The 12,522-nt window shown below is 43.9% G+C and overlaps 1 protein-coding gene and 1 long non-coding RNA gene across 2 annotated transcripts in view; one reads left to right on the top strand and one right to left on the bottom strand.

Moving 5' to 3' along the window:
- LOC110392302 overlaps nt 1-146 on the bottom strand; it is a 1,861-nt gene extending 1,715 nt beyond the window's left edge. Inside the window, exon 1 of the long non-coding RNA XR_002434295.1 lies at nt 15-146. This is a non-coding gene — a long non-coding RNA (uncharacterized LOC110392302). The remainder of the gene's footprint in view (nt 1-14) is intronic.
- EP300 (E1A binding protein p300) overlaps nt 326-12,522 on the top strand; it is a 57,947-nt gene continuing 45,750 nt past the window's right edge. The window contains exon 1 of the mRNA XM_021384431.1: nt 326-1,313. Within this exon, the coding sequence (XP_021240106.1) occupies nt 1,220-1,313 (94 nt within the window). The 5' untranslated portion in view covers nt 326-1,219. The remainder of the gene's footprint in view (nt 1,314-12,522) is intronic.

Here is a 12,522-nt window from a genome sequence, read left to right as displayed (position 1 = left end):
CCCCCGCTACCAACCTCGTCGTTTCCTTTCCCCACCCTCGCGAAGAGGGAGTCCCCGTGGCGGAGCGGAGCGGAGCCGAGCAGCCCCCTCCCCGCCCGGCCCCGGCGCCCGCAGCCATCCTCGGCCGCCCGGGAGGAGGGGGAAGGTAGGCAGAGAGCGGGGGAGGGGCCGGCTCCTTCCTCCTCCTCCTCCTGCCGCTGCCGTGGGCTCGGCCCCTCTGCCTGCGCCCAAGGGGGGGGCAGCGCACTACTGAGAGCGAGAGAAAGAGGAAGGGGAAAAAGAAGAGGAGAAAAGGGCGGAGGAGGGGAAGGAAAAGGGGGGGGAGGCAGAGAGGGTGTCGAAACCCGGCCCCCCGGCTCCCCATCCCGCGATCGGCGCTGCCTCCATCAGGACAACAACCCCTCCTCCTTCTGCACAACAAGATGTGAAGCGGAGACTCCTGGGACTTATCCTCATCCTCCTTCCAGCTCCCCTTGCTGCAGCCATTAAGCGGAGCGGCCGAGAGGAAGACGCGCGTTGGAGCTGGGGCCGCCCGGCCGCCCGCCTGCCCCCGGCCCGCTCGCTGCCGGTGGGTTCTTTTTCGCAGGGTGGTGTCGGAGGGGGAAGGCGCTGCTGCTGCGGGAGGAGGAGGACGGCCGTCGTTTTTTCTTTTTTCCTCCTCCTTCTTCTCTCCCCTCCTCCTTCGCCCGCCTCCTGGTGGCGATGAGGAGGAGGAGGACGGCGCCGAGGAGGAAGAGGCTGATGGCGGCGGTGAGGAGGCAGCAGCAGGAGGAGGAGAAGAGCCCCCGGAGGATGAAGATGATGATGGTGGCGGCGGCGAGGAAGCACCAGCAGCACAACAGCCGGGATTAATCTCACTGGAAGGAAAAAAAAAAAACCAACCAAACAACAACAACAAAAAAAAAACCAACCAACCAACACCACCAGCCTCTTTTTTTTTTTTTAATTATTTTTAATTATTTTTTTTTAATTATTTTTTGGCGGGGGCTCTTGCCATCCCCGCGCAGCCCCGCGCCCGCGGGCCGAGGCCTCGCTCAGCCCCTCCGCTCCCACCTCGCCCCGCTCCTCCCAGGGGCGGAAAAAGGGGAACTCGGCCGCTCCTCGCCCCTCCGCATCGCCGCTCCGCAGCCCCCCGAGGGCCCGGCCCCAGGAGGTGGGGGCTTGGGGGCTCCCCCCGTCGTCTCTCTGCTCGGAGTGATTGTCTAAAAAAGAATTAAAAATGGCCGAGAATGTGGTGGAGCCGGGCCCGCCTTCAGCCAAGCGGCCTAAACTCTCCTCGCCGGCGCTCTCCGTGTCCGCCAGCGACGGCACAGGTCAGTCTCGGGGGCCCGGGCCTTGGCCTCTATTCTCTTCCTTTTCTCCCCTATTTCTCCCCTCTCCTGTCCGAATCCCCCCCTTCCTTCCCTCTGCCTTGGGCCTGCCCTCGGCCTTTCCATGCTTTCCTCCCTTCCAGCCCCGAACCTATTCGCTTCACGGCGTAGGAAGGTGTTCGCGTGTTTCTCCCCTTCGGTTTCTTTTGGAAGCGAAGCTGCTCGGAGCATTGTGCTTTTGGGCAATTGCTGACAAGATTTAGTCTATTTCTTGTCTTTTGCACAGTAGCTATCGCAGAGCTCCTCGCGAAGCGTGTGCCTTGAATTCCCATTGCAGAAATACGAAATTGCACAGAAGCATCATCTTTAGCACTCTTTATTGTTGAATTTATGGGTGTGCCTGTCCACATACACAAATGCATGGCTTGTTTCTTATTTTACATAGATACACATGTATATTCTTTCTTCTTGAGCTCGTTTAGAAATGAGATTTATTTCTCTGTTCCTTTTCTTTTCCCCCCTCTCCCATGCAGACTGCTTATTTGATTTACTTTTTTTTTTTTTCAATTCTTCTTGTTCTTCTTTGCAGAAGAACATCCAAAATTTGCTTTTTCGTTTGCTTCAAATAGCTCTTTTGCCAAAGCCAGTGGCCTAAAGCCTGAATCTAGATTGCAATTTTAGGGCACAAGGCTCATCAAGACTCTTAGAGAAATAAAATGTTACTTTACCTTATTTGCATCAAGAATCAATATGGAGTGCACTTCTTGCATCTCCCATTTCTTTGCTGTGTGACCAAAATGTCTGAAATTGCCCTGTAGGCATCTGGACCGTGAAGATAAAGGGGCTTCTCTGCAGTCCTGCAGAGGTCCCTGGTGATGCTGTGGAGGTGAGAAACCAGGGGTGTCCTAAGCCCTCACAGATAGGATCTGGTTGTGCTGGGAGGGCAGAGGGAGTACCATGGGGATGTTCAGCTTTTTGATGCCTCTTGAGAAGCAAAGGTGCTTTCGGTATCGTTCTGCTGGAAGAGCACTTGGTTACCTGTCCCCTGGAGTTTCATTCCAGTCACTTTAGGTCTTCTGGAGCATGTGGAGATGTGGACAGCAATCAGAGCTGCCGAGAAAAAGGAAGAGTTTTGAAAGAGTAAGACGGCTAATCGGTCACTTGGCAGTAAGCAGAAAGTTACAGGATTCAGTTGCATTGGGCAGTGGCTGTGGTGCTGCTTGGAATCATGTTCAGAGCAGTGACTTTTGCCTTCCCTGTTCTTGGTGAATGACGTATTAGTTTTGAAAAGTTTGTGTGCGACTTTTAGTGCGTGTGAGATCCAGGCAGTATAGAGTGTGACTGGAGGAAATGACTGTTCCCCCAGTATCAACAGGTCTTCAGAGAGACTGCAGAAGATAGCTGGAGAATCTTTAGCCAGAGCTCACCGCTGGGCTTCCCGTACTGGGCTTGGAAACCAGTACCTCATTCAGCAGTAACCATTTTGACTTCGTTTTGGCAGTGGTGATCTTGTACTGTTTGTGGACGTTAATTAATGTGGCATGGGTTTTTTGTTTGTTTGTTTTGTTTTTTTTTGTTATGAGGGAAGTCCCAATGCTTAGAAACACAAAAATTTGAGATGAGTGCACATACCAAATTTAAGTCATTTGTGATCAAAGAAGGCTTGGAGACACGAATCTGTTTCAGCTGAACAGGTGCAGATGTTCACAGAATATTAGGCTTATTTTAATTGTTAGCTTATCGAGCAGCTTAATAAATTAACTTTTTCTAGTTACAGTGAAACACTGAGGAGTATTGGGCAGGAACTCAGAAGAGGCAGCACAAAATGGAATAAAATTCTTGTAGAGTCATTGAGGTGGTCATCATCTGGTGGCTATGCAGAGGTTTGTAGCGCTGCAGACACTTCACAGATGCTACACAGAGTTTTTAACCCTTCTGGTTTCCTCGCTGTCAATTTTTAACCTGCATTTGGGACACTTCCACTTCTTTTTTTTTTTCTTTAACTTACCGTACTTGTTTCTCTAGTGAAATAAAATCAAATGTGCTGAACCAATAAATACGTTTTTAAGGTTATATTTTTTCAGTTGCTGCTTGAGTGACTTTTTTTTTTTGCTCTCGCTTTTGCACTTGTGGGAAGCAACTTTCAAGTTGACGTTTTTAACCAATCTGCTCTTTAAATTTGTTTTGATACAGTGCAAGCAGCTCTGCTATCATAAATTCCACGTAGAGAATCTGTTAGATTGTCCCCACTCCCAAGTTCATTATAGAAAATCAGAATCACGGTGCTTGTGTGCTTATTCCAGCGCTCTTGTTAAACTCAGGGTTAGATCTCCATATTCAACTTTGAGGGAGAGAGGTTAACAAACTTCAAGAGTGGATCAAACTTTCCAGCACATGTGCACAGTGGTACTGTGAGCATGTTTCCTCTGCTGTTAACTTGTTGCCTTGATTTCTTAGCGTGAAATACTGTTTCAGCCTGTTAGATACCTCCAAGTGATGGCTGGCTCCTGTTAACTTACTCCCAACCGGGTAGGAGTTCGGTGTATTTATATTGGTGACTGAGCCTCTGATTCACCCACGTTTTCATTTCAGGATGATGCTGATATTCTGGATTTGGAGTATACTAAACTCAAATAATTTGTTGAATAGAAGAGTGGTAATCACATGTGTATTTTCTTCAGGTATTAAAACTTAGAGCTTTACCTTGGACTCCCCTTTTGTTGTCAGGTTGTCCTCAGCATGGGATGTAAATTTGTGACACTGTGTTAGCAACTTTTCTGTACTGAGCAGTTACATTGAGAAAAGTAATTTGCCAGTGTAGCTTCATTTGCTTACTCTTCCTTGCTGGTAGAAACACTGTTTTCACATGTTGCATCTAGTCTGGGAAGTATTAACAAATTGTATACACTGGTCTATTTTTTTTCCACCAGCATAGTTTCGGTGCATCCTGAAAAATTACCTCCTTGAGTAAATGCAGTGGAAATCTCTCATAACAATTCATTTTTAACTGGATGCTTTACACCAGAGATTTTATGCCATCCTTTTTATTTGTGGTCCCTTCAGTTTTTCCTGTGGTGATGGAGGTGTGCTGCGATTGCCATGTACAAATTTCTGCGTGGTGTATTCAGTAAGGATGAAGTTAATCATCTTTTACACGCTTGCTGCCCGTAGAAATAACCTGGATTCTGTGCACTAGGAAAGCTTTTAGGGCTGTGGACTCTAAACTGCTGTCTCCCATCAAGGAATAAAAATGGAATGTACGCAGCGCTGCAGCGTGCTGGTATGGTATCGCGTCTTTGGTTGTTAGATCTGAAAATAGGATTGGAAGCGCTTAGTGTTTCTGACTTGCTCTAAGTCAGTTTTCTACAATTAATTATTTGGCATGTGTTCTATCAGACATCGCTGCAAATTTTATATGTGCCTTCACTTCCTTCAGTTTAACATATCCAAAAGTTGCATTTTTCTGAGCAATAACACATCTTCGATCCCTCCATTTCAGTACCCATCTTACATACAGTTTGTCTTTTAGTCTGTTGCTTTCTTTCAGGAACTGCCTTTGACCTTTAAAACTTTACTCTCCCTTACATCAAAGGTTTAAATCTTGCATGAAAACAACCCGAAAAACAAGCCAACAAACAAAACCCAGACTTCTCACCTGGGCTCCTACAGTTTTGACTGATCCTCATCTTTCTTTTGTTCCAAATGTGATTGGACTGTTTCTTTGCTTGAAATGAATCTTACTGATCTTGTCTTACTGCCTTTTCCTGAGGCACTTGTAAGGTTTTCAACTCTGTTTTTGCTCTGCTGTGCTTTTTTTTTTTTTTTTTTTCTTAGAGTTTGTATACACATCTTTTAAATAACTTCTCCAAATCTGTTTTCTGACCACTGTCGAAGACCAAGTTGTTGGCTGCTTGGAGCCATCAGTTCAATTTTTCTGTTACTTCCTGTTGAGCCACTTATTTTTTTTTTTTCCCAAGTATTGTGAGATGAGAAATGCATTAAAATAGAGTTTGTTAGATGGTACAGTCTGTAATCAGATGTTGCAATACATTAGCTTTGATCCAGTAGCAGACACTGCATCTGCCAGTGAGGGTGAAGGGGCATCTTTGCCTTGTAGTTGACTGAACTGTCAAAGTACCCGCATTAGGAAGAAGCTATTTAAAGTATTTTGCAAACTGATCTTTCTGATGGTGCTTAGTAACTTTTCAAAGAAAATCCTTCTGGCTTTGGAAGTTCCTGGGCTTCCAAATTGCTGTGCCGCTGCTTTTGCTACTCCGCTGAGTTGGGTGTGTCTTATACAGGTCATGAGAAATACCCTGATAGTTTTTGCGTCGTTTCTCCACGTTCTCAGAGCAGGGTTCGGATTTAGTCTAGGCAGCCCCTATTTCCAATTGTTGGTCAGCTCTGTATTTGCAAAAAAAAAAATCCTTCCAAACGTTTTATTTGGGGAGGCTGTAGTGGAATCTGGAGCTTTTTTGAAAATGTGCGTTTTGTCAGGTACTGGAGATCAGCAATGTCCAAGTTACGAAGGTACGGGAAAACAGTTTTTGCAGGAAAAGTTCAAAGTGACTTTATTACTAGATTTTAATTTGATGTGATTTCATGTGTATTTTTTTGCCTTCTCTTCATAGGCTGCTCTTCAAAGGAGCAGCCTTTGAGTGCATGTTCTAACAGCACAGTGCCATTAGTTTAACCTTTCTCATCACCCTAATTAATGCCCCCTCGGAGAGGGTTTGGCCGGAAGTCACTCAGAATTCTTATTTGACAAGCAGAGTAGTTGAGCTGTCTTGTTTTCACTGTCAGATAAACAACACGCACCTGTCTCCAAGGATTTGGGTTTTCTGTCTTTCCTTACACTGTAGCAGCAGGCTGAAGTAAAATACATCTGTCTCTGCATATGGTTGTATGCGGTGACGGCGCGTCCTTAGTTAGGTTGGGTTTGTAGGACTTCAAGTAGAAGTTGATGTAGGGCAATTCACAGAAATCCTCTCCCTGAGCGGTGAGTGATGTATTGGCCAACATGATTTTGTTGGCTTCCTAAATAGCAGCAAGTTTGCTGAAAACGTGTTGGCATATGAACGCGTTTAGAGTTCTGCAAAAAGTGTTATTTTCTTTTTCAAGCACTCTTCTCTTACAGAACTTTCTGATGAAAATCAGAAAAAGGAATGTTAAGTTCTCTACTCCATTCGTAAGTAACTCATAATTCAGTTGACTGTGCTTACAGGAACAGCATGAATACGAAACTGTGGTCTAAGCTAGGATTTTCACCAAAAAGAAAAAGTTGACTACAAGATTTTCAGAAACTCTGTAGGTCACTTTCTGTTATTGATAATTGTAAAAAGGGCTGGATAAAGCTTCAGCTCTTTTCCATTTTTGACGGTGCAGAACTCTTCTGTACTGCATCTCCACAAGAAGTAGAATTTTGAACCACGTTCATTTGCTTGCAGAACCAAGAGATTACTGGCTACCAGGAGCTCCAGCTGAATTACTGGTTCAAGATGAAGTCTGATGTACTGACGTTTGGTTTATGTATCTATAAGCTTGATATTACCTTTCTGATTTTACTCGGGAGCAATGTTGAGTGAACTCAAGTCAATCAGGAAACTGACTTCACTCTTAGCTAATTGCATATGCAGATTGCATCATTTCAAAGTTGGAGATGGCAACAAAGTCAACTTCATTCTTTTCGTGAAACTGATTTGTAACCATTCTTGAAATGAAACCGATGATGTCTGCTTGCAGACATAAACGTGTTCCCTTCCTATCTGCATGTACCCATTTTTTTGCCCACGAGTGTAGCAGACCAGCAACTCCCAGACTGCAGAGACCACCACCAGCTTTCCAGACTTGTGTGCGTGGTGCTCCATCATTTATCAGACTCCTGGCTGAGATGCCTTTCTTGCTCTCTAACAATACCACAGGCGAGCAGTACGTAACCTAATGTGGCCCTATGGGAATTTCAGTGGCATCCAAAAGCAGGATACTGTTGGGAGTTAGAATACTAATTTGGAGACTTTAAAGGCAGCACAGTGAAATTTGTGCAAATAGCAACATGTTCACAAGTAAATGGTTAACTGTGTGACTTCAGCACCTCGGAATTGAAATGTCAGTGCTTCGTCTTATTTGGATCATGGGTGACAGCAAGGCTGGTACCTTTTAGCTGTATTACATAAAAGCATGAGTACGCTGCTACACAAAGAACAGCATTTCTGAACTTCCACCTAAAGTAATGTGTTCCCCGTACAACATTTCAGTTTCCCTAGAGCAAAATCCATATTCCAGAATCATCAAGTTTTCACTGTTTTTCAGCAGTGAGCTGCAGTCATCTCTATCTCTAAACACTGCTTTGTAAAGAGCTTTGAATGAAAACGAAAACGCAACTTTCATCTGAAGTTGCAAAAAAAAAAAAAACCCTCACGTTATCCAGAGTCTTCTAAAACTGGTCTGTATTTAAGTTTGGGTAAAGTATCAATTAAACTTGCTCCTATTAATTTTTCAGAGTGGAATTTAGACTTTTCTCTTAAGGACGAGTTGAACGGAGGTGAGAATAGCTTGTTAAATGAAGAAAGAGCGCGATCCTAAAATAGCCTTTGATAGATGTTGAGTAATAAGTGGCTCCTTCTTTAAAATGACTTTTTTATGCTTGCAAAATTCTTACATTTCTGTCTGCTTGTTAGAACCAGTATGAAATCATGTGTATTGTAGATAACGAATTGCACTTTTCGACCAACAAACTTCTGGTTGTTTTGAAGAACCGGTGCCTGGAGCTGTGCGCTAGCTTGACTTGCTGACATGTTTTGTGCCTTTGCACGTGGTATCTTCTAGGGGTGCTGAGCCTGCTCTCTGAATGAGTAGCACGCGTCCCTTTCAGATGTATTTTTTGCTTGTGTTGTTTGTGGTTTGTCTTCAAGTTATCAAGTTCCTTGATGTGGTGAGCAAATTTAGGTCTTCTCTGGATTAGCAGGAAGGAAGGAGGAGGCAGTGCTTCCCCAGTTTCTTGCAGGGAACAGAATAAAAAGTAAAGTCTATTGCGAAGACTACGTTATTGAAATAGTGTAATGCAGAACAAGAATTCTCAGCTGCTCTTGCACAAGCAGTAGTGAAGACCTCTGCATCACGCTTCTGCTTTGGCCGTGTGTGATGACTGCAGTTGCACAGGGGCTGATGCCATAGGATTTTGGAAGTGGTAGTAGTAGCAATGACGAATCCAGACCTTAATTGTGTAGGCTGATGCTGACTATTTTTTCTCCTCTTTTGTCTTGCATCAAATTAGTAGATAATTTTAAACTCTACAATTTAAGGTAGGAAAAATGGTTTGGCAGAGTTCTTGTTACCGTTGGGTAATTGTGGCTTCAGACCATCTTATGTGAAAAGCTTTCTCTTTCAAGGCTTTTAATCATAAGTGTAAATCTGCTTTTCAAAATATAGCAAAACTCTCTCACACCCACTTGGTAGGAATCTTGAGAGTTTTTGCCTCTTTCTTAGCGAACTTTTCCCCCACTAAAATTGTCTGAACATGTCTGGTTTCATTTTCTGCCATTGCAGATGCCGTGGGAATTGATGATTTTCTTTTATTAGGACTTTGTTCCCTATCTGTGCTTCACCTTTGCTTCTGCCTTTTCATGGATACCTGAGAGATGTCTTGTGAGAATGCGGCTCAGCATCCCGTTCTGCCATTTTTACTTCTTGTGTTCTGGCCTGCCTTTATTTTTTAGAGGACATTTCAGGCAGTGCCTTTTAGGACCTGTACTACTGGTGCTTGAGTAGCTGCTTACTCTTGGGTATTGGTTGTATCCTCTGGACTTTTCCTGTTACACCTTGGCTTTGTTTGATTCCCGGATAACTTTGATGTCACCGTGCTGGGAAGTTACAGTGCTCAGCAGTTACAGTGCTCAGCACCTTATTGCTGCTGTTTGTCTGAAAGCACAGCACAGGTGTCGTGTTTTCTGTGTAGTCTCTCATCGTCCACGGCTCCTGTCAACCCTGTCACGTGCATACTTTGTGTTCAGCGTCCTGTAGTGAGCCTTGCCCACGTGACTCATTGTGAACCGAAAGACTGTGCTATTATTTGATCCACTGATACATTTCTGGAACCTAGAAACGCTTGTGCAAAAAGGGGACTGCTCAGCAGCTTGATGTCTGTGTTTGGACGCTAACATGTGCCACTTAAATCCATGTGCAAGTTTCTTTGCTGACTAGTTAGTGTGAATATGTCCTTGCGTTGTGAGTTCTTTAGTCAGAAATCTCTCCCTTGCCTTGCGTGTTCTGACAACTGTTATCGCTGGGGCTGCCTGGCGCTCTTGCAGTAACACTAGCTTGAAATACTTACTATGAGACTTGGTTGAAAGGACACTGATTTCTTAATGACTTAGTTTTTGATTGCTCACTGTGAATCTGTAGTGGTTTAAGGGCCTTCTGGGTGCCAGGTGGGTTTCCATCCCAGTCTGGCAGTCTCCTTGCATCACGCAGATCAGATGCTGTCAAAGGCAAACTTAGCAGAAGTGTTTGTAGGATCCAAAACTGAGGTACCAATGCACCATACACAAGGAAAAGCTAACACGCTGATTTTTGCAGTTGCTCTCGAAGCAGAGGATACAGCTCATATGACACAATCCAGGTGAGCTGGACTGCTGCTACAAAAAATGGACCCACTCCATCTGCTGGCTTTCCTCACCCACTTTCTTGCTACAGATCTAATGCAGCCCTGTCGAGTTGGCCAGTTTCTTCACTCGTTTTGGTGTTCACTGGCAGTACGGTTCCTAGTGGGAATTATTAAATGCCTTTGCATGCAGAGATTATTTCAATTTAACACTTAGTGCCTACTTGGATCTTGTGTTTCAGAGGTACCTTCATTCTCCTGTAATCTTGGATGGCAGGAGCAATCTATTTTACCTTCCTTTATTAGTGAGACACACTAATAATACCATTAACAGGATAACACGGAGTCACTCTGTACTGCTATCCTGAGATCACCACTTACTTTATCACTTACTGCTTGGTGCTCCTGATGAGCTCTTAGGTCAGTCAGTGGCTGTTCTGTTCTGTCCCAGCTTCTCAGTGTCCATGATTACACACCGCTGTCTCTAAGGTTTATGAATCAGGTAGGCAAACCTTTGCAGGACTTCTGCCTCCTTCTCCTTCCCCTTCCCGCTACCAGCTTTATTTTCTTAGTAAGAAATCTTCATGTGTGTCTTTAATGATAAAAGATTTCAGGGCTAGCAGGCACTGGAAAGCTAGTCAGTTCTCTGGGTTTTTACCACCTCTGTCTTAGCTATTCTGTTGGCTCTTGTGTGGATGTATTTGCCATGATTGTCACGTACTCAGAGCTGCCTGCCCTCACCTTGTCAGCGTTTGGTGTGGTTGTAGACGGGTCTCTGTGGCAGGCTTCAGGAGTGCAATACATGTAAAGGACTGGAATGGATTGAGACGCGTGCTGTGTGCACACAAAGTCCTATTGTTCTGTATGGTCCTTTGAGACTGTTCGTGTTTCAGTCTTGTACCTGAAATCTTCTGCCTCCTGCCAGTTGACTAGAAGTGTGATTCCGTAGCTGAGCAGACGACTGAGCATCTTCCTCTGTGTTCTTTTAATCTGGCTGGAGAAGCCTTTGAAGTTTGTGTTTTGGAAAAAACTTGGGGAAAAAAAGGGGGAAGAGAGGCAAGCAATATCAGAATGGTGCTTCACTGACATTATGATTCTGGCTTGTAGGTGCAGTATTCTTATATCGTAACTCTTCCATAGCACATTCTCTGTGGTTGCCAATCTTAGCAGGTTAGTTTCATACGGAAAGAACAGGATGCTTTCTTATTTAAATTTTTGGGTGTGGAGAATGGGATAATCTCACAGCCATTCAGTTGTTCTGTTTTGATATGGAACAGTTGATAGGTTGTGTTGTGAGAAGTTAATAAAAAGAGAATTAAGAACACTTAGCGTTTTTATGGCTTTCTGCTTCCAGCTTGTGGGTCTGCACCAAATCACCTCGCTGAGGAGCTCTGCTAATCTGCACCAGGACTCTTAGGTTGGATGGGAGCAAGTCAGCAGCTAGAAATATCCTCTTGCTTGACGAGGGGGAATTTTGAAAGAATGAGGTCTTCAGAGAAACAGGTTAATATTGTCTTGTACAGAAGGATGAGCAAATCTTTCAGTCTCTCAAAACACAAATTGTGCTGCCCTTCTGCAGTGCTATATCTGAAATCATTTAAATAAGTCTTTCGAAGTAAATATCCAGTGATAGATTGAAAAAACAAGCTGTTCTTCATATTCAGATGGCTACTGACCGCTTTCCAGGTGGCGTAGTGAATGGCTTAGTATGGAGTGGTCTGTTCTTGGGGGACGTGAAGTGGGGTTTTTGTTTCAGGACTCTGTGCTGGAGGCTGCATCTGTTGGAGTAGAAGTTCTTGTCCATCTGCAACCAGCTTTTAAATGCAGAACTTGGAATAAACTATATTCTTTAGCTTCTCTCATTTTTAATCTTCAAAAAATATTGTGTTGAAAAATACTGCAAGTGTAATTGAAGAGAAGTCCTTAGTATGTACCAGAAAGCAGGGCCTTTAGCACAGCATTTTCCTTAACGAAGAATGGACTCAGCTGATTTGAACAGTTTAAGGTATAGTTCTTTGGTGGAAACTGTCACTCCATCTCTGGTGCTTTGCAATGATGAAGATCCATAAATGGAGCTATGCAATCTCCTCTTGAAATCTCCTCTGTTTTGGTATGCCTGAATACTTGCTAACCTCTTATCATACTTTTAGAATTCTAGAAAGTCATTATCTTATCTGCGATGACAGTTGGGAGGTCGATTTTCAGAAAAATAGATGCCAACAAAACCCCTTTATTAGTACTGGAGTTTAGCAGTTGGGATTCAGCATTGTATGAAACATTTTTAACAGGCTTCTTGTGCTGGTCAGCTTGTCTGACTTGTGTGCTTTTTAACTGTAGCCCTATTTCATTATTATTTGGAACAAGTCATATTCCAGTGTCTGTAAAATTTGCTGTAATTAACACTTCCTTCTTAGCAATTGGTGAAATAATGAGTGGTATTTTAGGCCCTTGTCTAGATGTGAAGTTGTTTAAGATGCAGTGGAAGACTTCCTACAGAGTATCCATAAAGTGACCTTTCTGGCAGAAGTGATGCTGACCTATTTCCATAGATAAGATTAATTTAAAAAAAAAAACAAACACAAAAAAAGCCCTTCCCTGTATATTCCCAAATTC

This window comes from Numida meleagris, chromosome 1 (genome assembly GCF_002078875.1).
Source record: "Numida meleagris isolate 19003 breed g44 Domestic line chromosome 1, NumMel1.0, whole genome shotgun sequence".
Lineage (NCBI taxonomy): Eukaryota > Metazoa > Chordata > Aves > Galliformes > Numididae > Numida > Numida meleagris.
The sequence above is the reverse complement of the archived record's forward strand: the minus strand, read 5'-3'. Positions and strand labels throughout refer to the sequence as shown.